Source organism: Pantherophis guttatus, chromosome 1 (genome assembly GCF_059756535.1).
Source record: "Pantherophis guttatus breed Tessera chromosome 1, ASM5975653v1, whole genome shotgun sequence".
Taxonomy (NCBI): Eukaryota; Metazoa; Chordata; class Lepidosauria; order Squamata; family Colubridae; genus Pantherophis; species Pantherophis guttatus.
The window spans coordinates 273,237,262-273,264,888 of NC_142063.1; the positions used below are offsets into that span (position 1 = coordinate 273,237,262).

The window sequence follows — 27,627 nt, forward strand, 5'->3', positions numbered from 1 at the left end:
AAAATACAGTACAGTTAGATGCCAAAGGTCTGAATTAAGAGCAGGTAATCCTGTTGGCTACATGATCATGGAAATATCTTGGACAACATTGGCTCCCTCAGCTAAGAAATGGAGATGAACACTGCTTCCTAGAGTTGGACATGACTGGACAGGGGAAACCTTTACCTTTTCTTTTAGGAATAATTTAACTCCAACTTTATAGACTGACTTCCAGATATGCAATTTCTTCCATTCCAGTCTGAGATACAAAAACAACAATAGTGGCTATCCTTGTTAGAATTCTTAAAAGTCTTTAAAATGCTTTATAAGTATGGTAGTTGAGATAGTTTTATTACTGACACTGAGGTGATGCATAAGATGATGGTAAATTCTATAGAAGTATGTAAAATATTGCTGGAAGGAAAATAACTCTCCAGAGGTTGCTAGCTTTAATTCCCACCATCACTCATTGTTAAGCAATGCTACTTATTTTGCTTTGTTGCTAAAAATGTGTTGTCTTCTGTAGTGTGTTATAGTAAATGCATTATATTCTATAATACATTTGTAGTTAAATATATTTCCTAAGGTTGCTACAACTCTTTAAAAACTTATATTGTAATCCATTGTATGGATATTTGTAAATAAGAGAATCTAAATCAGTTAGACCACTCTCCTATAAAATGTCCTTATGATTTAGCATTTTTTTAAAAAAAAATTGCTTTATATCTTTTTAGGGTGCTGGTCAAGATAAACTTGGCATCTATGTCAAATCTGTGGTAAAAGGTGGCGCTGCAGATGTGGTTAGTATTATTTGTAATTATTGTAAAAAATTGTTTATTTGGTGTTTTAATTTCAAATATTTCTAAACAGCATGAAATCTGTTTTCATGTCATATGAAATAATGTAACTCTTACTTTGTCAAATATGTAACCAGGATGGTCGATTGGCTGCAGGGGATCAGTTGCTTAGTGTGGATGGGCGCAGTTTGGTTGGACTTTCTCAAGAAAGGTATATCATGCTCTCTGGAAATTGTAAACATAGCAGATATTTGTACATTATGTAAGACAGGTGTGACTTGTTTGTTTTCTGTATTTTTTCTTCTTACTTATTTTATGTTTCTCCATCATAGCTCAATATAACGGCTGAAATGCATCATTTTCACCCAGAACACTTTTAGTATAGATCTATATGGTGGGGCCTAGGACAACTTGCCACAGCCATTTTGTTGTGCCCATCTTGCTGCGGCCAACTCACCACGGGCCAACTCGCCACAGCTAACTCCATGTGGGATAACTCAATGCATAAATGTTATCCACCACTGTTTCTTTGACATATTTCCATGAAGTAATGTCAAAGAAACAGTAGAGGGATAACATTTATGGTATTAAGTTATCTCATGTGGAATTGCCTGCAGCAAGTTATTCTGCGGCGACTTGGCCGCAGCGAGTTGGCTACAGTGAGATGGCTATGAAGTGGCTGCAGTGAATTGTCCCATTCCATATATGGTGGTCCTTAAAAGTTTGTTAACCCTTTTGATTTTTCAAATTATACTTCTTCATTTATTTATTATGGAAAATGGTCCAAAGCTACATATTTGCACCTGACAGAAGTATTTGGGCAGCAACTTACTGTTTCCAGTGTCTTTTAATCACCTTAACCACTGCATTAAGATTCCAATAGAATTTGCTGGTACATTTCAAAATTTATATTCCATCAATGATGGCAAGCCATCCCTGTCTAGAGGTAGCAAAGCAGGCTTAAACTGCTTTGATACTGCCACTATGTTTTACACATGGAGTAAAAATTCTTACGCTGGAATACAATGTTTATCTTTTGCCAAACATAATGCTTTTTATTTAAGCCAAAAAGTTCTGTTTTGGTCTCATTCATCCATAGAACATACTTCCAATAGCTTGTCGTGTCTTTCACAAACTGTAGGTAAGTAGCAGTGTTCTTTTTTGAGAATAGTGACACCTTTGCAACACTGCCATTCACACTATTGTTGTTCAGTGACTCATAGGACTTGAGTGGGAATACAAAGTCATAGGTCATATTTATGAAGAAATAATTAAACAGCAAAAGGGTTCACAAAGTTTTAAGCACCATTGTAGCTTGCAGTATTTCTGGAAGTTGTAAAAAGTGTGAAGCCATAACTACTCTCAGATCTGTCCATCTGTTGAGTAAGAGATAATATAATTGCATAATATACTTGAGCATTGTATTGCAGATTGTAGTATCACTATTAGAATTTTAAGGAGAATTAAACAACTTGTGATTTATTGGATCATTGTTTCATTTCCTTACCTGACAAAGAGAACAGAATGACCACATGTGGGCAAAAATACAGAGGGAATGGGATCAACTTCTGACTTCCTGTCAACTTCCCCATTGATATTCCTTGTGGGAAGCTGGCAATGAGCATCAGAAATTTCCTTTCCCTTCCCTTCCCTTATGAAGCAGCATTTAGCACAATTTAAGGTTCCAAACAGATACAAACATTTTAGTAGTATATAAATAAGTTCTTTTTACTGGGTTGTGAAAAAGATATGGCATAATCCACTTGTTTTACTATGATATTCCTTACAGAACCCAAAGGGCCTCACTAGAACTCAAACGTTGTGCCAAAAAATCAGTTCTTGTTCCTAATATGCAAATATTATTGTTTATATATGAGTCTTAGGCACATAATTATGGGAAATAAAAAAATAACATTTGATTTCAGGTGGTTTGTACCCAAATCAAATATTAGAATATTTTATTTAGATATGGAATGGAACAGGGCTTTTCTGTTTCAATTGTACACCAAACTGCAGTTGTTTCAGGCAGAATTTTTGGGGCCGAAGGGAAGAGAACAGAAAAATGTCAAAAGCATCAGTAACTATAGTTGAAGGCAGACAGGAAAGAGAGGGAGACAGGAAAGAGGGAAGATCAAGAGATGCACAGGATAGTGAAATATTCTAAGCAACAGAAGTGAGAGAAAGTATGCTTTGTACTTACTTGCTAAAATTATTCCAGGGTCCTTGGAAGTTTTACTTTGGCCAAAACCCAAAGCGAGAAGAACATTCTGATCCCCCCCCCCCCGCTAAACTTAAACAGATAGAAATTATTTGCTAAAATGACAAAATTGTTTGCTAGGATTTGATATGTTTCTTTTCTATTTTGTAAATGGTTCTATTGGATTCCCATAAATAGTTTATTTATATTCACTGTGTACATTTTTCTACTGACTAAATGCTTTGAATTTGCTCTATAATAGTTTCTTACTACTGGTTCTTGCAAACTCACCATTATATTTCCAAATCGTACTCAGAGCCGCAGAACTAATGACAAGAACAGGAACAGTAGTCACACTAGAAGTGGCAAAACAAGGAGCAATTTACCATGGTTTAGCAACACTGTTAAATCAACCATCTCCAATGATGCAAAGAGGTAAACAACTAAAATACATTTGTCCACATATAAAATCTACATTAAAAATTAGTATAAAAATAAGGCATATTCAAGTACCTAGTATGTGATCTGATATGCTAATTGCTCTCTCCTTCAAGAGGGCTAAATGTAAAGACCCAGTTAAGTTCTGCTCTAAGCAACATGGAATTGGCTTGCCACCCCCTTTTTCTAAGATGTTTTTTCAACACTCCAGATTAGCGTACTACTGTAGAATTTTCCAGTGGTCTCCATTTGGTACAAACAAGTTTTAAAATCCTGGAAAGCTTTTTCAGGATTAACCTGCTACTACCTGCTTTTGAACATCCATGGCAGGACTTGCAAGTATTACTTTGCAAGCGTCTTATTGTTTACTTTTAAAATCTTACTGAATTCAATGGGATGCTTAGTCTTAATTCAATGGGATGTTTAGCATTCCACATAGGATTGCCCTCTTAACTGAGTGGGATTTATATCCTTAGAATAATATCAACACTCCTTTCTCAATTTGTTGTTTTTAAAGGGGAATTATAATTATTTGATGAAAAAGTAGAGATTTGTGTTGTAAAGCAATTTGAATGTTAAGAGGTTTTATATAAAGATGTCTGTTTTTTCTAATGATATTATTTGGCATATGTAAAATTAGTCTGAAGACAAATCTGTGTAATCTGCTACTGTTGGTGAGTTTTAGCTGTTCTTGAAACTCTCAAGCAATGATGTTTTCCAACTATAGAACATGTTTATAATTTTAGTAGAGAAACTAGGAATATAACCTGGAGCATTATGAAGGTAATATAGACTGGAGAAAGTCAAGAGCATTCCATTTGAGTTCTATAGGACCAGGAAATGCAAGCAAATTTGCAGCTAATTTTTTTTTTTGTCTGCCTAACTCTACTTACATGAATTTTGCTTTTTGAAACTGCACATATGAAGAAGGTTAAAGGAGAATTTAAAAATGGGGTCTCTTAGCTTCATTGCAGACCAGAAGAATTATTATGTCTTTGTCTCTCTCTCTCTCTCTCTCTCTCTTTCTCTCTTTTTTTTTTCTCTCTCTCTCACACACACATTCATTGTTCAGTTTCAGATCGTCGTGGCTCAGGTAAACCCCGACCAAAGAGTGAAGGTTTTGAGCTATATAACAATTCTGCTCAGAATGGATCACCTGAAAGCCCTCAGCTGCCTTGGACAGAATATAATGAACCAAAGAAATTACCAGGGGATGATAGACTGCTGAAGAATCGAGCTGATCACCGATCTAGTCCCAATGTAGCAAGTAAGCAAGCACCAGCTTACAACTGTTTCTGTGAATTAACACTTGAAATAAGTCTAAACATTGGAATTTATATAACTAATTATCATATAAATTAAATTAGTAAAAATGAAATTTATTTTCTTATTAATTATTTAAATAATTGTATTAATTATTTAAATTATTTAAATAATCTGTATGGCTGCATCAGTCAAACACTGACCCTGGATAGTGCATTGGTATTCCCAGTATGCTAGACTCGGGAACAAATTTAGATGAATAATTACATTCATACCCCCCCCACACACACACACACACAGGAACTCAAAGCCCAAGGAAAAAATTCCAAATTTTACTACCCTTCTGAAGACTGACAGGGTGAGAGCCAGCCACATCTTATGTTCCAAAGGGTTGGCACCACACCACCCTTATACTGTTCCAAAGGGTTGGCACCACAATGGAAAACATCGCTGAAGAAGAGCTAATAAGTCCTGTGGGCCTTGTTTGAATGTTGATTTTGCATTTGTTAATGTTTAAATCTCCTTGCTCTCAATAGATCAACCTCCAAGTCCTGGGACCAAAAAGGCTTATACTGGAGGAACTACAAATAAGATAACTTCAGTGTCTACCGGAAATCTTTGCACAGAGGTTAGAAATAGTGAAAAAAAATTTACCTGTGAATATTTATAAAAATGCTTGATATTATTTTTGACATCTATAAATGATCTTTTCATATTTACACAGGAACAGATACTACCAGCTAGACCTGAAGCATATCCAATTCCAACACAAACTTATACCAGAGAGTATTTCACATTCCCAGCCTCCAGGTCTCAGGATCGAATGGGTCCTGTTCAGAATCAATGGGCAAGTTATGAAGAAAAGCCCCAAATTCCCGCTGAAAGTAATCACTATATCAATAATGCAAATCAGGTTAGAAATAATTTGCTTCATCATATTAGTAGTTTGGTGATTGTAGATAGAATAAGAATTATGATAACTAGGACTGGTCTAGCATTAAGTTGTTGTATATTTTATTATATTTTACTATCCCTAAAATATAGTATTTGGACAGCTTCTAGACTAGAATCCTGCACTCATTTATATTGTGTTTTAAATCTGTGTTTGAAAAGCTGTCAATTTATATTTGGAGTTGATGGTTGAAATGCAGAAATCTTGATACTTTTTTTTTTTAAAAATCACATTTAGAGCTTTTGAGAAAAAACTGCTGTATAGGAAGAGTATATTAATTTTTACAAAGTATAGAATATCTGGTTTATATTTGTTTTCTTTTACTAATGTACCAAGACATTACTAATCTGTCAATGAATTTTAATGTGTGCATTGTATTCAATGCTTTTGGGCTAATAGAGCATAAGAAATGCATTCATTGAAAACAAAGCATTTTTGGTCATAATTAAGGTCTTTGAAAGAGAAGTACAGAAATGTTGCTTTTGTTCATAGCTGCCAGCTCTTCTATCTGGTCTGTTTTGTATTTAAAATAAATTGTAGAAGTACACAGCAAAGTTTGTGAAGCTTATAAACAGATTAGAAGTTTTCAGGTATGTGGTATATTATTATTACATTTCTATACAGCAGTTTTATTTTGTATTTAATACTGCAGAAACTTCGCAATTAGCAGCACAGTATCTTTTGACATTGGAGCACTTAATAAGGAATTAATACTTCATTTAAATAATTTTCAGCATTGCAGAAGGTAAAAAAAAACGAATAGGAGATTAACAATAAGGCGGGATGAACAAATAGTTCTTTTTGCAATATTGGTATGTGTTCTATGTGTGTATGTAATTTTAATAAAAGTTGCCAAAGTAGTGGGAGGAATGACTGGTTAGTTATTCAGGTAAACTCTTAGACCTAAATATTTCTGGGAGCACAAGCTGTAAAAGTGATAATAGTTTCTCATTATTCTGAGGAAAAGTATACAGCATGGATTCTGCTGATGTTGAACATATGCCAAGAGAGTTTCAAAATCTTGTCTCAGGCTGTTTTACAGTTTATTTAACTTGATTGGGAAAAAAAAGCTGAATGTAGGGCTTCAAACTTGTAATGTATTACCACTTGTTAAAATGCTGATTTTAAGAACAAGTGAGTAAGCATTTCATAATCATTGTTCAAAGATAATAAGCTGCCATTTAGTTCTTGCTTAATGGCCTATTAATATGTGGAAACTAATGTTATATTCTTTATTTTTTTTAAGCGTGTAACACGTTCTCAAGAGGAATTACGGGATGATAACATTTATCAGGCAGAAAGGAATCAATTAGAAGTTGCCATGCAAAAAGATATGGAATATATTGATAGAAAATCAGATAGCGATCCATGGATGAATTCTTCTGTGGACTCTAGCACGTCAAGCCAGGAGCATCTAAACAGTTCCTCTAAATGTATGCCCTCTGGATCTTCTTTAACCAAAAGTGGACCTGGCCGCTGGAAAACACCTATAATTACTCAACCAATGTTGCTGGCAGTTTCTCAGTCCACAAGGACAGACCTACCTCCCCCTCCCCCTCCCCCACCAATGCATTATGCAGCTGACTTTGACGGACTGCAAATGGATTTACCTCTCCCACCACCACCTCCACCTGCAAATCAGTTGGGGTCACAGTCATCTCAGGTTGCTGCTGCTGCAGAACGCAAAAAGAGAGAAGAACATCAGAGATGGTATGAAAAGGAAAAAGCACGCTTGGAGGAAGAACGAGATAGAAAACGTCGAGAGCAGGAAAGAAAACTGGGGCAAATGCGTGCTCAGCCACTAATGCCAGCTCAATCATTGCTTCCCCCTCTTCAGCAGGTGAAACCAGAGAAGCCTTCAACACTTCAGAGGTCTCATGAGACGGTCATTAGAGAATTGCAGCCCCAACAACAACCCCGAACCATTGAACGAAGAGATCTCCAATATATCACCATAAGTAAAGAAGAACTGTCCTCTAGTGATAGTCTGTCCCCTGATCCCTGGAAAAGAGATGCTAAAGAGAAGCTGGAGAAGCAGCAGCAGATGCATATTGTGGATATGCTAAGCAAAGAGATTCAAGAACTTCAAAATAAGCCAGATCGAACAGGTGAAGAAAATGACCGCCTGCGCAAGCTCATGCTGGAGTGGCAGTTCCAGAAACGACTTCAAGAGTCAAAGCAAAAAGATGAGGATGAAGATGAGGAAGAAGATGATGACATTGATACTATGCTGATTATGCAACGACTAGAAGCTGAGAGAAGAGTGAGGGTAAAATGAGAGAATCCATTTAAAAATGCATTTCATGGGCTAAAATTCCTGCATATTGCTAGCAGAAATATAAATTAGTTATCACTATAGGATAAAGGAGGACTGGACTCTCATAATGTCCCTGTCTTTCATTGCATATAATGAAGTTGACTACTCTGATTTGTCAAATAAGTGGTGTTGTAAGCTATTACCTAGAAATTGCTAGGGGGAGGTAACCTTCTTTCGAGTTCCCTTTTTTCAAAAACAAAATCCCTATTCTTATTTTTTTATAATTTTAATTTCTATGATACATATGTAATATGCCAGAACATTAGTGTAGTTTTTTAATCTTTGACCACTAAAAGCTGTTTTATCTGTTAGTCCATAGCATAACAGGATTTGGAATGTTCATTCCAAGAGTAATGTCTTTATCAGGAAAAATAGCTCTTTAGTAAATTTGCTTGTAAGAATACAGCTTCAAAAACAATTCCATACTTTTTTTAAAAAAAATGTAGAATCTGTATTAAGGACTATATAAATAACATTGATAAATGATCAAATTATAACAGCAGCTTGATTTCAGCAACTTGGGTGTTATTTTTTTACAGCAATTGCTTTCTACGCTATGCTTCTTTTCCTGTTTTTAAAAGCTTTACTTTCCATTGCTGCTTTTAACGCATTTTCTTGCTAAATGCATAGCTTTGTTTTTTGTTTTGTTTTGTTTTTTCTTTTCTATACTGAAAATTAGGTAGATAAAATGAATGTAACAACTATCCATGAAATTGTTGCTAGTTCTAATGTTGGCATTCAGCTTTTTAATCTAACTTTTTAATCTTTTTAATCTATGGATAAAAATCTACATACTATATAATTTTAAAGCATTTCATCTTCATTATTGAGCAGCTTGACATTACTATTATCAAATTTGCACCATATACTTTGTTAAACTCTTTTTCTAAATAGTTGCAAAATATATCTTGTATTTGTTTTGCAGAGTTTTAGAACTCCCATTAGATCTGCTCCTTATTAATGGTAAATTTAAAATAATATAACCAGTTGGCCATTTTCCCACAATACTCTGTTCTCTTGATATCATGTAAATCTTTAAGCACAAATAGATGAATTAACAGAGTGTACAGAAAATATTTTTTTTACAAATCTCCTTTTCTGATTTATATTGAGAGATTTGCTAACAATATTAGACTGTCACACTGACTTTTATTTTTATTCAGCTGTAGTAACAAATCAAAGAAAATGATTTTGGCATAGTGCAATCTAAATTTATCCTTATTTTCACTGTGCATCTTTCTTTTTCCTTCTCTTATTACCTGCAGCAGACTGCTTTGCCAGCAATCTCTGTTCTAGATTTGGTATGTTCTTATTTCTTTCTCTTCGATGCCTTTCCTTAATACTTTTTTTTCTTTTTCTTTTTAATTAATGCTAATCCAATGTGCATTGGATATTTGTTTATCTTTAGAGTGCTTCAGGGCAAGGACTAATACATTAAATTAGTGGTAAGCAAGAGACACTTACCTAATGCTTGAGGAATGCTAATTTTTTTCTCCTACTTTTCTTTTAAAGTTGTATTGTGTTTGCATATTTTACTTGTGAACTACACAGTTAAATGAACCATATATTAACAATTTAACATATATCAGTAGTTTGAAAACATTTTGTACAGGTGAGTTTCCATTATTCATTTCCCCATGCAAAATCTTCCCTAAATCATATATTTTAATGTATTTTAGCATTCCAATAGATTATTTGTCTTCTTATTCAAGCTTTTGATAATTTGGCATTTACAGTTAGGTTTAATGATTTGGTTTTTGGAATAGAACTCTAGGGTTAAACCTTTGAATTTAAATGATTTAAAATATTTTTACAAAAAATTATTTCACACTCATTGCTGTTACCTTATTGATGGAAGACTAGTATTTTATGTTACACTAAAAGTATCAAAATATATAAGAATAGTTTTATAATAATTTCATGATATGTTTTAGCTATTTTATTAACTGTGAAATCAAAATAAGATGTATTGTACTGATCAGTTTTATTAACCTATTATTATGACAAAGGTGTTAAAGGAATCAGATCTAAGTAAATAGTGCAATATTCAATTTCCCTTTCTTAAAACTAATCATTTTGTGTATTAAACTGCAAATCATAGATATTACAATTCAACAACGTAAAGAGTTTTCGGTATCTAATTCATACTTGCTGAACTCAATATATTTAAAAGTGCAGTTGGTTCATGACATGAGAAACCTATCAAATGCAATTATAATTAAAGATTTTACCTCCTTCCCTTTCATAAAAAATACTAATTTTGATTCCCCTCCCCCCCTTTAAAATAACACCACTTGGTGCAATGCTTGGAATTACAGTATAATTTTAGCTATTTTAAAAAGTGTGGGACAGAGTCCAGTAGTTCTCCTTTATTCTTTTGTAACACTTCTTCTCACAGGTGTTTAAAGGAGATGATAGTCATTTGTTGAGGAACACTTTTCTGAAACTGTTTAAGATGTTTGATAATTTAAGATTATGTGAACTAGCCAGAGATCCTTATTTAATGTGATTAAATATTTGCACTTTGAAGCATGGATTTTCATTACTTTTCCTATTTTACAGAGATTCCAAATGATTCTTTGCAGTAAAAAACATTACTATATGAAAAAAAGAAATCATAGGCAGCTTAAGTAGCTGATATGTTGGGTTTACTGTCAAGATCAGAGGAATGTTATCTAATGGGAAAAGAATAGAAGCTTATCATTGACCATAGTTTGTGCATCTTCCCAGAAGAACCATGGTAAAATAGAGTTTGAACTATAAAAACAATGTCTAGAACAGAAATGCCTACAAAATCTATAGCATGGGTGTCCAACTTTTTAGCTTGCCTGGGCTGCATTGAAAGAAGAGGAACTGTCTTAACTGCATATAAAATATACAATATAGTTAATGTATATAAATCACATAAGGTTAAAATTTACAATCTTGTGGGGCCACATTACTAGCTGTTCAGGTTCGCATGCAGTCCATGGGCCACAGGTTGGACACTCCTGAGGAATAGCATTTCTTCAGGGTAAATACATTTCCTTTTTGAATTTCCTTTATAAGTTTTTTTTTCCCAAAATGCAAAAAAAAAAAAAAAAAATCCCAAGAGAAAATAATTATTAATTAGCTTTAAAAAAGGTTCTTTTGAATAGTAATAGATATTTTTCTTCATGGAATATTATTTCTGTCTTCGAAAGGATCTGAGGTAAAACACAAGATAAATCTTCATTAGTTACAGGATGAGGAGCGCAGACGGCAGCAGCAATTGGAGGAAATGCGCAAACGGGAAGCAGAAGATAGGGCCAGGCAAGAAGAAGAGCGTCGTCGCCAAGAGGAGGAGCGGACAAAGCGAGAGGCTGAGCAAAAGGTTTCATTCAGTCTTCTATAACTTTGTATATTTCACTTAAATTGGTTTGACCTGCTGGTATTATTAAGTCTTCAGCAAAACTAGGGATAGAATCGTCTGCAGCGGGTTTTGTGGCTCTTAATATGTACTGTATTGAATTCTGTACACTACTTAAAATATAAAGCCAAGCTGACCCTGTTTGTAGATATGCAATTTAAGGAAAAGAAAAATATATTTCATTATTCTTCAAGAGTCTTTGAGAAGCAGGCAATATATAAACTACCGTATTTTTCGGAGTATAAGACGCACCTTTTCCCCCCCCTAAAAGGGGCTGAAAATTTGGGTGCATCTTATACTCCGAATGTAGCTTTTTCGAAGCTTTTTTTCAGCCCTAACGTATTAACAAGGCACTAGCCAGCAATCTTCCTAGCTTTGCCTGCTCCCTCGACTCTCCGCTGTGTGAGTGAAGCGAGCTCCATGCTTTGCTCCAACTCTCAGCTGTTCTTTAGAAGCTTTTTTTCAGCCCTAACTAGGCGCTAGCCGAGTAAAGCGATCACCCCCACCCCCACCCCTGCTTTGCCTGCTTTTCTCATTGCTGCTTCTTCTCAGCTGTGACTTAGAAGCTGTTTTTTATCCCCAAGCAGGGGATAAAAACCCAGCAAACTAATGTGCTGAAGCTGACCAGACTAAGGACGCTAGCCAGATGAATACCTGGTAGGCAGAGGGTTTTTTTTCCTATTTTCCTCCCCAAAAACTAAACTACGTCTTATACTCCGGTGCGTCTTATACTCCGAAAAATACGGTAGTAAATGAAATCCAAATAAAATGCAAGATATATGAAGCTGGGAGAGTACAAGAAAAATGTAAAGATCTCGGATATTAAACATAACAAAAGAAATTCAAAATGAAATCCCCTCCAGTAAGTCTAAAGGGATAAAATTATTTTTAAAGCAATAAGAATAAAGTTATAAGTTTTGAAATCCTATTTTAAAAAAGGTAGAAAGAAAATGTCAGATTTAGTACTATGAGGCATTTAATTCAGAAGAAACCATATCTAATTAAACAATGGCACTAAGTGGGTTTAAATAAGTGGGATTCATTAAACAGAGGGGAATGGATAGACAGTGGTCTGATCATGAGATGTTTTGGTTGTCAGGAAAAATTTTAAACATGAAGGAATCCCAAAAAAAATATTAGCATATAATATTAATTGTAGTTCATCTTCCTACCACCATTGTTAATTTTCCATGTCCCTCCCACTTCAAAAATATATGATATTGTGTGATACCATTCTAATGATTGAAATCTTATCCATTTGTTCCAAATGATAAATATTTGAAAAAAATTGAAAGCTTAATATTAATGAATGAAACTATGGTTAGGCAACATACTGAACTTCATTATCCTTCAGACTCCCTACCAGTATTCTTTTAAATTAAAGAAAAGTAAGGAAGTGACATTGTTTGAAAATAAAAAAATGGAATTGCTTGTGTTTTGTATGGAAGTAGACTACTGGCTACCAAGAAAGGCAAAGGTAAGCAGGGCTGGGAAATGTTTTTTTTTCCTCTTAGAGGTAATAATGGAGAACAACTTCTTCATTCTGGTAAATGGACATCCTATGTCTAGTCATGGGCACTGTAGCTTCAGTTTTTTCAGGGTGGTCGCTATCTTAAATGTCCTTTATGGCTTAAAAATATGCCTAGCCCTCTTAAGGAAAAAAAAATTGGATATAAGTCAAGCCATGGTTTAGGAATCAGTCTATAGGAGCGCTTCTTCAGTGGTGTCTGTCTTTGTGCATAAACTCCTATATCCCTTTTAAGGAAAGCAAAACAACAACAACAATAACAACAAAAAGACTATCATTATCTCTGCTCTGCATGTTTGGTAAAGTTACATGTAAAACTGACCTAAGCCTCACTCCTCCGTGCAACCCTTTCTGCATTGTATTTATAATGCCAAGCAGGGAGATGGGTGTACTTTTTTTTTTTTAATTTGATTTATATGCCTCCCTTCTCCAGAGACTCAGGGTGGCTTACAATGCGCTAAGCAATAGCCTTCATTCTTTTGTATATTTATACAAAGTCAGCTAATTGCCCCCACAAACTGGGTCCTCAATTTACCCACCTTAGAAAGTTTGGAAGGCTGAGTCAACCTTGAGCCTTGGCGAGATTCGAACCTGCAGTAATTGCAGGCATCTGGTCTTAATAACCAGCTTAATAACAGGGTGCCTTAGACCACTGTACTACCAAGGCTCTTACATGAATTACATTCATGTAATTTCAGACATTAAACTGTAATTGAGAGTTTAATGCATCCTGGCACTCGGTACAAGAAGGTTTATGACGTTGTTGGTATTGAATATCCTTTGTTTTAATGGAAGCATACAGGTGGTCTTCGATTTACAACAGTTCATTTAGTGACTGTTCAAAGTTACAATGGCAGTGAAAAAAGTAACTTATGACCATTTTTCAGTTACAACCTTTGCAGCATCCCCATGATCACATGATCAAAATTTAAATGCTTGGCAACCGATTCATATTTATGACCGTCCCAAGGTCATATGATCACTTTTTGTGACCTGACAAGCAAAATCAATGGGAAGCCAGATCCACTTAACAACCAAGTTACAAACTTATTAACAGAGGCAAGAAAAGTCGTAAAATGGGGCAAAACTCACTTAACAAATGTCTCACTTAACAACAGAAATTTTGGGCTCAATTGTCGTTTGGGCTCAAGGACTACCTGTATTTCATTTGCAAGGTAGAATTTCACATTTCGTTTTTTCTATTCACTTTCTTTTTTCTTGATATTACTTGAAACTTCAATAATTTATTGCAAGTTTACGTTTTTCAATGTAAATATATACCTTATCACTGAACAGAATCCAAAGACGATTCTGTGGTTTCTTTGATGCTCTTTCAACCCTGAACCCTCAATTCAACCTGAGCCAGAAATATTCTCTTCTAAAGATGGCTCTGCTGACATCAAAACCAGGAAGGGTTCTGCTTGATTTCTTCCATTCTGTCCCACTCCTGCTCTCAAAGTCTACTTCATAGGTTCTCCTGCCTCTCAAGAGGCAATTGGAGAGAGTGGATTCCACCCAAAGTTCAGAAGTATTTATTTATTTATTATTATTTATTTATTAGGCTTATATGCCGCCCTATCTCCAACGGACTCAGGGCGGCTCACAACAATAAAACCACAATCCATAATGCAAGTTAAAATGCCTAATTAAATCAGATACAATTTAAAACCCGTAAAAAACCCCATCAGTCCAGGCCGGGGGACTCGAATAACCAAGTTTTTAATTCGCGGCAAAAGGTGCAAAGGTCAGGGGCCAGCCGAAGCCCCAGTTGATTCTAGAGGGTGGGCGCGCCCACAGAGAAGGCTCTACCCCTGGGGGCCGCCAGCCGACATTGTCTTGCCGACGGCACCCTGAGCAGGCCCTCTCTATGGGTGCGAACCGGGCGATGGGATGTTGTTGCTGGCAAACCAATTGGTAAACCAATGTTTTAGAGCAGGAAGTGTGACTTTCTTCCTTGATAAATGAAAAAGTTACCCAAATATTTTCAATTTCTGTGTTTGGTATTTGACATTTGCTAACATCCTTTTATTCCCTTTGGCTCAACAGAGGCGACAGGAAGAAGAATATTATAATCGCTTGGAAGCAGAGAGGCGCCGCCAGCATGATGAAGCAGAACGGCGATTGCTGGAGCCTGATGAGCCTGGTCTGTACAGACCTCCGCTTCCACGGGAATATGAATTTCCCTCCCCACCCCTTTCATCTAATGCTCCTCCTCCCCCACCTCAACGAAACACTTCTTACCTCAAAACTCAGGTCCTCTCTCCTGACACGATTTATACTGCCAAGTTTGTTGCATACAATGATGAGGAGGAGGAGGACTCCTGTCTAGCAACAGGTCAGGATAAGTACACCAGTACAAGAAAATCTTGCGGTGACCTTCCTCCTGTCCCCCCTAAGCCACAGCAGCCCTCCCGCCAACCACGCCCAGTCTCAGATGGCCTCTGTCTGTCCAACTCATGCCAGCCCTCCGCTGTCAATGCCAACAGTACTGCTAACAAAATGAGCCAACCCCCTCCCCCACCACACAAGCCAAGTTTCATCAATCCCAGCAACACAAAAGGTAGACGGAATATTTTAATTTACAATCTCTCTGAAAACTCTACAAATTTCCCACTAAAGTACTCTTCTGAACAAAATCACTCTCATGATTCCTTCTTACTTGATCACAATCTTGGGCGTGGTGATCCAACTCTCAATCGGATTTGTTGCTATAAATTTTATTTTAAACCTGTGGTCTTTCCATTTCTTTATCAAATTCTAAAATTCTTACTTTCATATACTGAAAGCAAATGATTCTCAAAATTCCACTAAAAGTACTGTTGGGTTTGGCTTTTGATCTACACCTCTTTCATTCACTGTTTATTACTATTATTCATTGGTCCATGGTGCTTTCACATTTCTGAGGTACATGTTTTTCGCGATAAGGATATTTATTCACTGTGGGAAGCAGTGGGCTTTCTGCTTATTACTTGCCATGTAAATAGTGTGCAAAAGGCTTTGAAAGTATATAAACCAACGATTACATTTGAAGTGAAATGCTACCTGGGTGTATATTTTAGAAAAAGCAAACAAAGCAGATGGATATAGTATACTTTTTTATGAGGTTTCTACTACACATTGCTCAATACTGAAGTAACTTTCTCTTCATTATTCATGTTGTTTTGCTTTATCCTATTTACATTCCTCACTTTCTTCTTTCCCCTTCATTATAAAATATGTAACTGAATAATATTGGCCACAAGTAGTTCCACTAGAACTCCAATGTCAAAGCCTTAGGTTGTAGCTGGTTTATGCATTGACAAGATACAAGTAAAAGTCATATTTTTGGAAGAAGGTGGAGCATTAGTGAGTTTTGGGAAGTTTGCAAATATTTTGCAGCTGCTTGTTTTGTTTTGTAACTTAAGCAAAAAAAAGTTTAGTTTGACCCAGATTGTTGGGGACAATATGCTGATTCTAAACTGCTTAGAGAGGGCTGTAAAGCACTATGAAGCAGTATATAAGTCTAAGTGCTATTGCTAGTAATAATCAAAAATTCTCAAAATGGAGCTGGTAGTTTGATCCCAGCTTAAAGGAAGTTCCACAAATAGCTGTAGGATTTCCCTGTTTGATCAGTACCTTTTAAAGATAGTCAAGGAATCTATAAGAGACTATTGCTCTTTCTATAGTAAAACAAAGCAGTTAATAATGCTGCTGCTATTATAGTTAAGGTGAGAAACTTCAGAATTAACATTCACTTCCTAAATATAATGCTTCCCCAGGCAGTCACAAGAGACTTCTGCCAATAGATAAATTTTGCCAATCCTTATTTCATATTTTGGAAATGCTATATAATAAATATCTTTATAAAACAGTGTAATACGATATCACTGTTAAATAAACCCATAGCTGAATGACTGCACCCAGAAGTGCTTATTAGTTGCTCCACTTCAACTTGGAAGTATTTGAATGGCAGACTCCGTCCTGGGCCCCATTATGATCAACACTTTCAATAGTGACTTGGATGAGGATGCTGAAGGGACTCTTAAGAAAATTTGATGGTGACACAAATAGATGAGAAGCATCTAATACTTTAGATATAGGTGGGAAAAGTTTTAAAAAGGGTCTAGAAAGATTGAGCATTTTCCTGAAATGAGTAGATGAAATTTAACAGAAATTTCAAAATTCCTATTTCGCTAGGAAAAAATGCAAGGCATATTTGTACAAGCTGTCAGTTAGTGGAACAGGCTGTTACATGAAGACCTTCACCAGAGGTCTTCAACTAGAAAGTAAATGGTTATCTGTCACATCTTGCACTGGGCAGAGGGTTGTACTAGATTATCCCCAAAGTCCCTTCCAACTATGATTCTGTGCTTCTGTACCTAATAATTCTTATTAAAATATATAAACAAGCTAAGGGTTGTTACTCAAAAATGCCATATAATTTGATGTTCATCTGACCTCCATATATGGTCTATTACATCCCATTATAACTATTTTAATATTTTTAAGTTTATAAACAGGTCACATATCCCATTTGAACCTTCAATCTTTTGTGAAGGATGTCTGCCTAAATAAAGTATTAAAGTAAAAAGCTCTTTGCACATAATGCAAAATCACTACGCAGCTTCTCTCTTCATCTCATTAACACTCATATTGCTGTCCTTAAACGAATGTATGGCAAACTCTGCTTCTGCAAAAGTAAACTTTCCCAGCTCCTTCCATTAGATTGTTGGGATTACTTTAGAAGACTGGCACTCCTCAATCTGGGAATAAAATGTGAGCAACTATAACTAATACTAATGTGGATAAGCTTCTATGTTTAGATTAACTTTTCAACATAAAAAAGATAAGCTTAAAATTGGACATGAAGCAAAATTAATTTCTAACCAACATATTATTAATATTCTGAGTAGATTCCTAGTGATTCCCTAGAAGTTTACCTCACTAAATTCAGTTTCACACTTAATTCACTAAATTCATAATCTCACTAAATTCTGTTGAGATTTCTTAGAAGTACCCATGCATTTAGTTTTCTTTAACTAATTGTTGGGCACCAGTCTGATATTAAATACAGCTTTATACTGCTGAAATCTGTAAAATATTTAAATTGAATAACTGAATAAAGACTACTAATGGAAGGAGTATATATATCTGCTTTTGTGAACAAGGCTTACAAGAAAAACACATGCAGTATTTAAAAACTAAAAATACTACTTGAAAACTCAAATGTTTTGTGGCCAGAAGAGATGGCTCTACTTAACCAGTACCAATAGCAGAAGTGAGAATCTATGAAATGTGGGGGATGAGTTGATATTTCAAATGCAAATGATGTGTTTAATCTTGTGGCCTTTGGGGAAGATTCATCGGTAGTGTAAAGAGTTTGCTGTTTTTGCTGTTGTGTTTGTTTACATGAGAGCGAAGTATAAAGGTGCAGTGCTGCAAAATGTATACAAAATAGACATTTTAAAAATAGCATTTCTAAATAGGCATTGTAGAGTTACAGATTCATTGTGGACTCTGCAGTTAAAAGAATATATTGGAAAGTTGTATAAAACTATATTCTCAAATTCTGCACATTCTTAATCTCTTATAAATCTATTCTTTGGGAAATATAAAGGCAAAAGTTCCTGATGTTACTGGATATGTTTTCATCTAGTCTTATAAACAGGAAGCTAATGCTTATTTTGCAATTATTCATGCAAACTGCTTAAATTTCATTTAAATCACTGGAATATTTGCAATCTGTATATGCAAGATTTGGCAAGCTTGGATATTTGTTTCATATATATTTGATTTCATTTATATTGTCCATGATGAAAAGTTGTCATTTGATAGAAATATTTGCCATTATATTCAGTTTTAAATATTTTTTCCCCTTTCTTATAAGGGAGCCGGTAGTGTTAGGAGACTAGACCTGAAAGTATAGAGTCAGATCCATTTAAAGCACTGCACCTTTTGAGAGAGAAAAAATAGTTATTGTTATTTTATTTTCTTTTTACAAAGGCTCAAACTACACTGGATCTACTGGAGCACTTGCAGGTTCACAGGAATCTTATTCAGACTCAAGAGAGAAGAAATTGAAAAGGTAAAATGGAAATAAGTTTGCTTTTAAATACTGCTTTATTTATATGTGATATACTTCTGGTTGATATTTAGGTAATTAAAGGTTTTTAAAGATCTACAATATTTTTAAACATAGCAATGCATCAGGTAAGAATATTTAGAAAAGTTTGAAATATTTTATAGTAATGATAGCCCTCGTAAGTGTCAGTATGGTGTACTGAGTAAAGTGTTAGATTGGGACAACAACTTTTAATTCATCTTTAACTTTAGAAGCTTTCTGGATAAGTTAGGGTAAGTCATTCTCTCTCTGTCTAGCCTAAATCATAAAAGAGAAGTGGTGAGAGGAAAAATAGGTGTTGTACTGTGCTTGCATGTAAATGCACACCAAACAAGAAGCTAAATGTTATATTAAAGCCAGTATATGTAATCTTGACATGTAGTTTATATGTAGAAATCCAGAAGCAGGCATTGGAGTCATCTTGAATGTGAACCCACCCTATATAAAATATTTTAGATTTCCTAATAGCTACACTAACGTTTCATTGGCATGTTAAACTAAGGTTTAACAAATGCTCTAATAGTATGAACTATTTAATGATGAAAAATGGCTATTTAATTATATGTCCATTTTTAATGTTTTTTTAATAATTAATTATCTGATTTTAAATAAAAGGGTGTGAATGTTGTAGACCAAGGCTAATTAGAAAAACAGAACAGCTGCACTTAAAATATAACGTATTTTTATAACATTGAATATTTTTTATATTTCCTGCAGTCAAGATACAGATATACCTGGTGCACCAGAGAACTTGACTTTCCGGGAGCGACAAAGACTCTTTTCCCAGGGTCAAGATGTGTCTAACAAAGTAAAGGCATCTAGGAAATTAACCGAATTGGAAAATGAATTAAATACAAAGTAGGATAACTGTCACCTTATCAAATAACCAGAAAATCTCTATGGAACTAGAATTGGGCAGTTCAAGGAGGAGGAGAATCTCATACCAAATGAGATATTTTTTTCCGTCTGGAGTATTTCTTTCTAAACTATATGTTGCAATAGCAAGAAAATCAATTATTTGCAAAGTGCTTGTGGTTTATACAATTGAGGCACTGTAAAATATATTTTAATTAAATAAATCAAGTGTCATGTCCTTTTCCACATCATTGTCCTTTAGCTGCTTTTGGAACTGTCTGGAATTGTTGCTTCCTAGTCTTTTACAAAACATGTAAACATCTGTTAAGCAGAAAGAGTGGCTGTAGCTTGAACTGCCTAACTACCACTGCTTGTTGCACTGTAGGTTTGATACAAGTGTAAGTTAATATAAACTTTTAAGAGATCTTGGGAGCTAGTCTTTCAGAATAGTAGCATAATAGTGAACACTAGTATTAGGAGTCCTAATAAGGATTTCTATAGATAAACTCCTGCTATGAACACACTTGATTAGAAGTAAAAGGGCTCCATTATTATGTCCATACTAAGCCACATAGATTATTCTATGTACATCTAGATTTTGGACATTAAATACTTGACTTGTTTTGATGGCAGTCCAGCAATGTAACAAGATATGCATCCTATTTTTCCCACTGTCTTATCTCTTCTTACACTGAAGTATTAATCACTTCTAAAACTTGAGTTTTGAAACATTGATAAGAATTTAAAAAATAAGTAATATTGGACACTGGGTATGGTGGTGTGTGCGTGTGTGCGTATGTATTGTTTTAAAGCTATTCTGAAATTTCACACTTTAGCAATATGGAATAAACTTCAAGTGGTAGCTCCATTGTAGCCAAGATAAAACCAAAGTTAAATATTCACAAATGGACTAAAGACGTCAATTATCAGTAGCAGGCAATTAAACACTACATACAGGGGAAATGTGATTACTTGTGGCTGCAAAAGGAAAGAAAAATTGCCTTTCAGTAAGAATTTCCTTTGAGGGAACCTGGCAATATTCTGATGGCATGTCATCAGACATTCGTATAGAAAAGTGCTGGTCAAGGTACCTCTAGTTAGCTATTGTTCTTTTTCTTTATATTGTAGAATTGTAGATGATGTTGGCAGTTCAAGCTATTTTACACACTATGTTGCAGGATTATTTAATTTTTAAATGGTTGAAATCTGTTTCACCCGCTGATCTTTCAGCTATATATATAGCTGATGTTAAGAATAAAGACCTCATCTTAGTTTTTTTCCGCATTGTGTGATGCTTAAAACAATATATTGTGATTCTAAACAAATTTTCTATTTGATAAAGTCCTTAATTGGGTTTTAGATGATTTTTCTGTATAATATGTTCTCTTATAAATATATATTTAGGGAATTATGCACACTTCCAAATGCAGAGGGTAGACTTTACTGCCTTAGAAATCACTTTTAATAAGAGTTGTATGATAAAAAAATAAATGCAAGTTAATGATAAAATTGGAGTGTAAATATTTTTTTTACATAGTTCAGGTTTCTTATTTGAAAGTGTTCTTTTAATGTTCACCTGTTAAATATGAAGTAGGAGATTAAATTGGTTGAAAGTGTTAATGAAGGATTGCATGCTTGTTATGTCTGTTATTCAGGGAAAAAAGGAGGTGTCCCCCAATTTATCTTGAGAACACTAGATACTCTGTGGCTGGAATACTGTTGCTGCTAGAATTTAAGGAAAGAAATATTACTTACTGTGGAGTGGATTTGAACACTATTGGGCAGGGGCAGGCAACTATGGCAACTTTATGACCTGGGGATTTCAACTCTCAGAATTCCTGAGCCAGGAATTCTGGGAGTTGAAGTCCACAGGTAGTAAAGTTGCCATAGTTGTCCATACCTGCTTATTGGGCATTCAAGCCATGTGAATATGAATAAAAATGCTTTTCGTATCTATTGGTGCATTATGGAGAAAACAACATAAGAACTGCTGTGGTTTCCCATTTCTACTGTATTTCACTTGCAACCTATTTTTAATAAACTTTGTATTGTATTTAACTTTGCACTGTATAATGTCTGATCAGGAGTATTTGTTCATATTATTCAGACATATTTTCTGTTGCAATATTAACAATTGCTAGGAATTATAATCTGGGAGAATTAAACCCCAGTGTTTAATTCAAGCTATTGATTATTCTATGGATAATTTAAATTACAATCTATTTTTGTAGCTAAGGGTTTTATGAAATATTTGATTTCCAATGCACAGTCTTTATTAGAACTTCAGAGTTTCCTTTTGTACATGTTATTCCATCTAGACGCAAAATATGGCCAAGTATAAAAAAAGTAAATCACAATAAAGCCTTATTACTTAAATTACAACTAACAATTAATTTAAATACCTGTAAGACAATCCAAAGTACATAGTACAAAGTATTCTATATAATGTATTGAACTTGGAATAACTAATAATGTTTCAGTAGTTCAAATATAGCTGTTTCATAATATTCAATAGCTACTGGAAGTAAATTAAAATTAAAAACCAAAAAACCAATACTTACATTTAACAAACAGCAATATAACGTATGACTGCATATTTTAAACCATGCTTAATTTCTGGGAAGGTGGAAAAAAGCTGCTTTACTTCCCAGAATGTGTGTCTGAATGCTTCTGCAGGATAGCTCTCCTTACAGTAATTAATATCTGATGCATAAGTTACTATTCTTATCAAATTGAATTTTAAATAGTCTACATATCTGCTCCTGCTTCTTAAATGGGATTTTCAGTTTTCATGCTTCTGACTGTAATCATTTATGGTAGCACAGAAAATTAAGATAAAAATATGTTTAAAAAAAACAGTTGGAAACAGAAAAGAAATGGAGTTGTGTTTCTAATATACTTTATTTAGTACACTTAATTTAATGCAAGTAATGAATATCAACTTTTCTTAATTTTTCAAATTAGTAAACCCTATTGTAGATACAGTACATACCTTCCTACATATTGTAAAATGTTCATAATGTTATGCCTATTTTAAAAAGTTCAGAACTTTGTCTATTCTGTTTCTAGCTTCAAATTTAATGTTTGTTTTAGAGTTATATTTCTGATAGTGATTACTACTTGCTTCTTTACCACAACCAATATTTTATATACACAATACAAAGCTGCACTCCTTTCTAACGTTACAAACAGCAAATGCCAAATAATGTCTTCTCATTAAATTTCCCAACTAGATGAATTTTGTGGTGTATATATGCATGTTTGGCCAGTCTATGTTCACAGTCATGGAAAAAAATCAGCTTGTACTGTATGTAACCTTAAATGCTTGACCTTTTAGTGATTTGCTTATAGGAAACAACAAATCACATATATTTATTGCTATAAAGTCCTTTGTGATATTACAGAAATTATGCAGCGGAATTTCTCAAGTCAGCCCTCAGAAGGTGATCGGGTTTTTTGTAACAAAACACTTGAAATAATCAGCTTCTTCAGGCATGTGAAAATCTTTTAAGAGCAGCTCTGGCCCTCAAAAAAATTGCCAAGTAATGTTTATGTACCAAAGCAGAAAATTATTAAATATATAGAACTACAGTGGATGTGGATGTGCGTATGAGTAACTGTATGCATGGCATATAGTGGCATACCTACAACTGTATTTAATGGCTATTTCCCACTTGCTGTAGAAAATTGTGGAATTTAACAGCATTTATACACATAAATTCATGTCCAAGGACAGTTATTCAAATCTAACCAAATGTCTCGTCAAGAGCCTGTCACCATTATTGGGAGTCCTATCTTAATAAGTTTGCAGCATGAACAATGCATTTGATCTCTTCAGTGACAACAGCAAATCCATGAGCTATAGCCCTAACCATTATGCCCTTAAGTATACAGAGGGAAACCCTGTGTTATTTAGGAATTTCCAATCTTTTTCAGCTAGTGAGTATACTTAGAATTTTACGAGGGTTTAGGGATATTGGGAAATTTAGAGCAGCACATATAAATTATCACTTCTATACAGATAATTTCAATGAGTTAGCATCTCTTATTAAAAACTTCAATACTATTAAGAATGCATTCTTGCCTTGTACCGTATGGTAGAGTTTGACAAAGTACCTACTTATGCTGCAAATAAGAAATACAGTAGTGGCTGTTGAATGTGTTCGTTGTATTGCAAGAGGGGATAACCACCACTGTGGATATGTGTATCAGTTTCTTGTGCACCTACCTCAATCTTGTGGCTTCCAGAATCCTGAGAGTGACCACTATGAAAATTTGGGGGAAATGCCAAGATGGAGAAATGAGATGGCTCCAATCAAGACCTATTGCGTATTTAGAAATAGACTTTAAAACTGCATTTCACTTCCTACTCGCTTATAATTTTGCTCTGTTGTGCCAGCTTGAAGGGGAGGTTAAGCTCAAAACCAAGCATTTTTTACCTTATTCTTCAGAGCCCTAGTGCTGGAGAAATGGATGGGCAAAGTTGATTCTTAGATTAAAAATAATTGTTTTCCTGCGGAGGGGGGGGTAGATTTCTTCCAGGAGAGTAAGTAGCTGGTCCATCGAATAAAAACAAGCGCTGCTGCCTGCTGCAGATAACAATGAGCGTGGGAATGCTGGTTTTGTTTTTTCCTTTTAGTATTACCAAGCTCTGCTTGCAACATCAGGAAGACTCCTCTGTTTCCGATAGCCGGAGAAACGAAGGAAAAAAGGCCAGGAAATATTGGGGTACATCAGACCTGATTGTTTCGTGTCTCTGACCTGTTTTCTCACAGTATTCGGCAACTTCTCCTTTAAGCACGGGGGAAAACAAGCCTCATATGGGAAATGTTCCTTATCTACTTGAAAGCGAATACTGCATCGTCTGGGCCAGGCCATTTGGAGGGTGCCCCACCGATTGTTCTTAGCAGAAAGCCTCCCAATCGTCAGCGCTCCCAAAAAGGCAGGCGCCGGGCTTTGCAAAGCGATCGCTTTCGAAGTTCCGCGTGTGCCGGCGCGCTCCTCTGCCTAAAGCCCTGCGAGTAGCTATAGCAACCCCCGAGAAGCTTAGTCCTGGCTTGTGATTGGATGGTTCAAACGGCTTTTCTTGAAAGTGGAAGAAAGGACGGGGAAGGGCTCCCTCGGCTTTTGACTATCTGAGATGGTCCGGCTCCAAACGAGGAAGCCCGGCAGCGCCGTTAGCTCCAGTTTTGTGTCGGAGCAACAAATTCGGCAGCTGGAACGGAAGCTGCGAGTGAGTGTTGAGATGGTGTAAATCGGTATCACCATGCAGCAAATCTACCCATCTAGGTAGTTGGTAACAATCTACACCAACGTGATAGTAACATCATCCATCCATCCATCAATGGTTAGCTACCAAAACGAATCCTCTACCTTGAGAGAAGGAAGTGTGATGTAAGGTGTCTTTAGATATTTGGGATCAGGAGTTAAAGCTAGAAAAGGTGTGATCTTCTGATGATCTCATCGCAGATTCCAGATTCCCTCCACTGGTATCCTTCAGTTGCATTACTTTACACTGAATTATTAACACCTCTTCACCCAATATTTCTTTTTATTTTTTATAGGTTTTTTAATTAAATAATGATTTAGTATTTATTAACTACCTGTTTTTAGCTTTGTTGCACACTGCCCAAAGTCATCCATCATGAGATGGCAGTTATATAAATTTGATAAATAAATAAACCCTTATCATTCAGAGCCAACAATGTGCAAATACTAATGGGGGCTGTAGATCCAAAACATCTAAAAGGCATTGAACTCAAAAATGGATGGTGGATGATGTTACCAGTCTACTGGAGTGGCAAACACCAGACCTCCACTTGAGAACTTCAGATTCACAAACTCTGATATGCCTAAAACAAATGGGACTCAAAAGGCAGGTGGGTGGGAATTTCATTTGAAATTTTAAATAAGTATTTCAGAGATCCAGTGGGAGATGAGCACAATAACAGAATACATGTAAACATATCGCCATTCCTAGAAAACCTAGGCTTTAAGGTTTCTATCATGATGGGACCCGGGTTCTTTGATGGAGTGATTGGTGGGATTTAAGATATGAAAGGCTGGTTGATACAATCACTGAAGAAGGATTATAATAAGCTACTTTGGCTTGTTACCTCACTCATTGCACTTGTTTAAGTTCAGGCCCCTCTGAACTGTGTTTTGTCAGACAAAAGAAGAAAGAATAATTGTGCTGGAAACAGAAAATGCCCTTCTGCACCTCAAGCTTGCAAAGGTAACAACATTTTCATTCCTTCAACCTATTATTTTGTACATATTTTTTTCCTAGACTTTCCAATTTAAACCCTGAGCTGAAGTCCAAAACAACCTGTCCGTTTTTTAGGTTTCTTTTCTTCACTCAGAGTGGCTATAGTTACCGAAAAGATTTTTTTTAAAAAAATACAAAATCCCTGATTTTGGTTATGGATCTACCTGAAAACTATCAAAACTGATTGTGGTTTGTGTTGTGATCTAACAGGTGGTACCTTGCTCAGCAAAGCACTGAATAAAGAAAGATTAACATCCATTTTGTGGATGTTAGTTTGAACGTACATCTTTATCTGTGCAGGTGATTACTGCGAGTTTCAGTAATCCTCTGAAAATGCAGTTAAGCATAAGCAGATTTGGAAAACATCTGTCAACCTTCCCTCCCTGACTGAAGCACTAATAATTGTATTTAATGACTGATCCAGTTCTTGGTTTTAAAAAACCAGCAAGAATAGGTATGGATGTGGATAAAAATAAACTACCATAAATAAACAAGACCAAAGAGTCTTCCCAATATTTAAAGTTTTTATTTTTTCATGCATGGTTACTAGTTAATTTACCCCAATATTCACTGTCTGATTTGAAAATTCTCAAATCCAGATTATTGATACCATTCGGGTTGTTTTTCATGCTAGACAACCACTTCATTATTCTCATTAATTAAATATTTATATCTAATAAAATTGGGGAAAGTTTGGCCACTAGAAAACAGAGAAATATAGTTCAGTGCTACTGAAGTTGAGCCAGATATTATTCTGAATTAGACCAAGGGTCCCATCTGATTCATCATCCTGTTTCCCAAGAAATCCACCAGGATTTAATTCTCCTCTGTTATTTGTTTGAAAACCTGTTCAAAATTCTATTGCCTCTGTGACTGGTATACATGCAATGTGCATATGATCTGGCAGAGATCTTATAGGACAGTGATGGCGAACCTTTTAGGCAGAGAGTGCTCAAACTGTGTGCGCCAGACCAACAGAAACCTGACCACCAGCTGGCCAGCACGCATGCGCGCCTTGGAAACCTGACAACCAGCTGGCCAGTGTGTGCGCATTGGAAACCCGACAACCAGCTGGCTGAGCTGGGACAATGACGCACATGTCCACAGAGAGGGCTCTGTGTGCCACCTCTGGCACATGTGCCATAGGTTCACCATCACGGTTATAGGACAATGGATCGCTGGAATAATTTATCATTACTTTATTTATTTGATTTCTATAGCTGTCCATCTCAGCCAAGTGCCTCTAGAAACGAAGCGTGTTTGTGAATGCTGATAATATAGCAAACTTATTCATGGCTGATCTGCTCCAAAGTGATTAAAAGTGAAGTTGTCTGGCTCAATTTCCAGCTGTCCTTGGTTAGCTAATTCTGTAGATCACGGGTGTCAAATTAGCCGCGTCAGGTTGCCCTCATGTGAAGCTTCGCAATGTTTTTTCCCTTTGCGGCGCGCACGGGTGTGGCTTGCTTGTGAGGCATCCGGCCCACGGGCTGCCAGTTTGGCACCCCTGCTGTAGATTATAGCAGAGCAGAAAGAGAGGTTGCTTAC

General features: G+C 35.5%; 2 protein-coding genes across 53 annotated transcripts in view; both read left to right on the plus strand.

The window, feature by feature from the left end:
• Positions 1-21,872, plus strand: part of AFDN (afadin, adherens junction formation factor) — a 92,829-nt gene extending 70,957 nt beyond the window's left edge. For 18 of the 50 annotated variants that reach the window (XM_034428443.3, XM_034428447.3, XM_034428444.3 and 15 more), the window contains 12 exons: positions 714-779; positions 914-987; positions 3,290-3,408; positions 4,484-4,678; positions 5,211-5,302; positions 5,399-5,587; positions 6,873-7,895; positions 9,209-9,244; positions 11,161-11,295; positions 14,906-15,419; positions 18,842-18,923; positions 19,677-21,872. In XM_034428443.3, coding sequence (XP_034284334.2) covers positions 714-779; positions 914-987; positions 3,290-3,408; positions 4,484-4,678; positions 5,211-5,302; positions 5,399-5,587; positions 6,873-7,895; positions 9,209-9,244; positions 11,161-11,295; positions 14,906-15,419; positions 18,842-18,923; positions 19,677-19,821 — 2,670 coding nt within the window. In that variant the 3' untranslated portion in view covers positions 19,822-21,872. Of the gene's footprint in view, positions 1-713; positions 780-913; positions 988-3,289; positions 3,409-4,483; positions 4,679-5,210; positions 5,303-5,398; positions 5,588-6,872; positions 7,896-9,208; positions 9,245-11,160; positions 11,296-14,905; positions 15,420-18,841; positions 18,924-19,676 lie in introns of those variants that run through there. The other 32 variants (XM_034428449.3, XM_087882896.1, XM_087882890.1 and 29 more) reach the window with 9 other exon arrangements.
• A 2,990-nt stretch (positions 21,873-24,862) lies between these two features.
• The window catches only part of KIF25 (kinesin family member 25), a 40,046-nt gene continuing 37,281 nt past the window's right edge, over positions 24,863-27,627 (plus strand). The window contains exons 1-2 of one of the 3 annotated variants that reach the window (XM_034428436.3): positions 24,863-25,047; positions 25,984-26,049. In XM_034428436.3, coding sequence (XP_034284327.1) covers positions 24,955-25,047; positions 25,984-26,049 — 159 coding nt within the window. In that variant the 5' untranslated portion in view covers positions 24,863-24,954. Of the gene's footprint in view, positions 25,304-25,983; positions 26,050-27,627 lie in introns of all 3 variants that reach the window. The other 2 variants (XM_087882917.1, XM_034428442.2) reach the window with 2 other exon arrangements.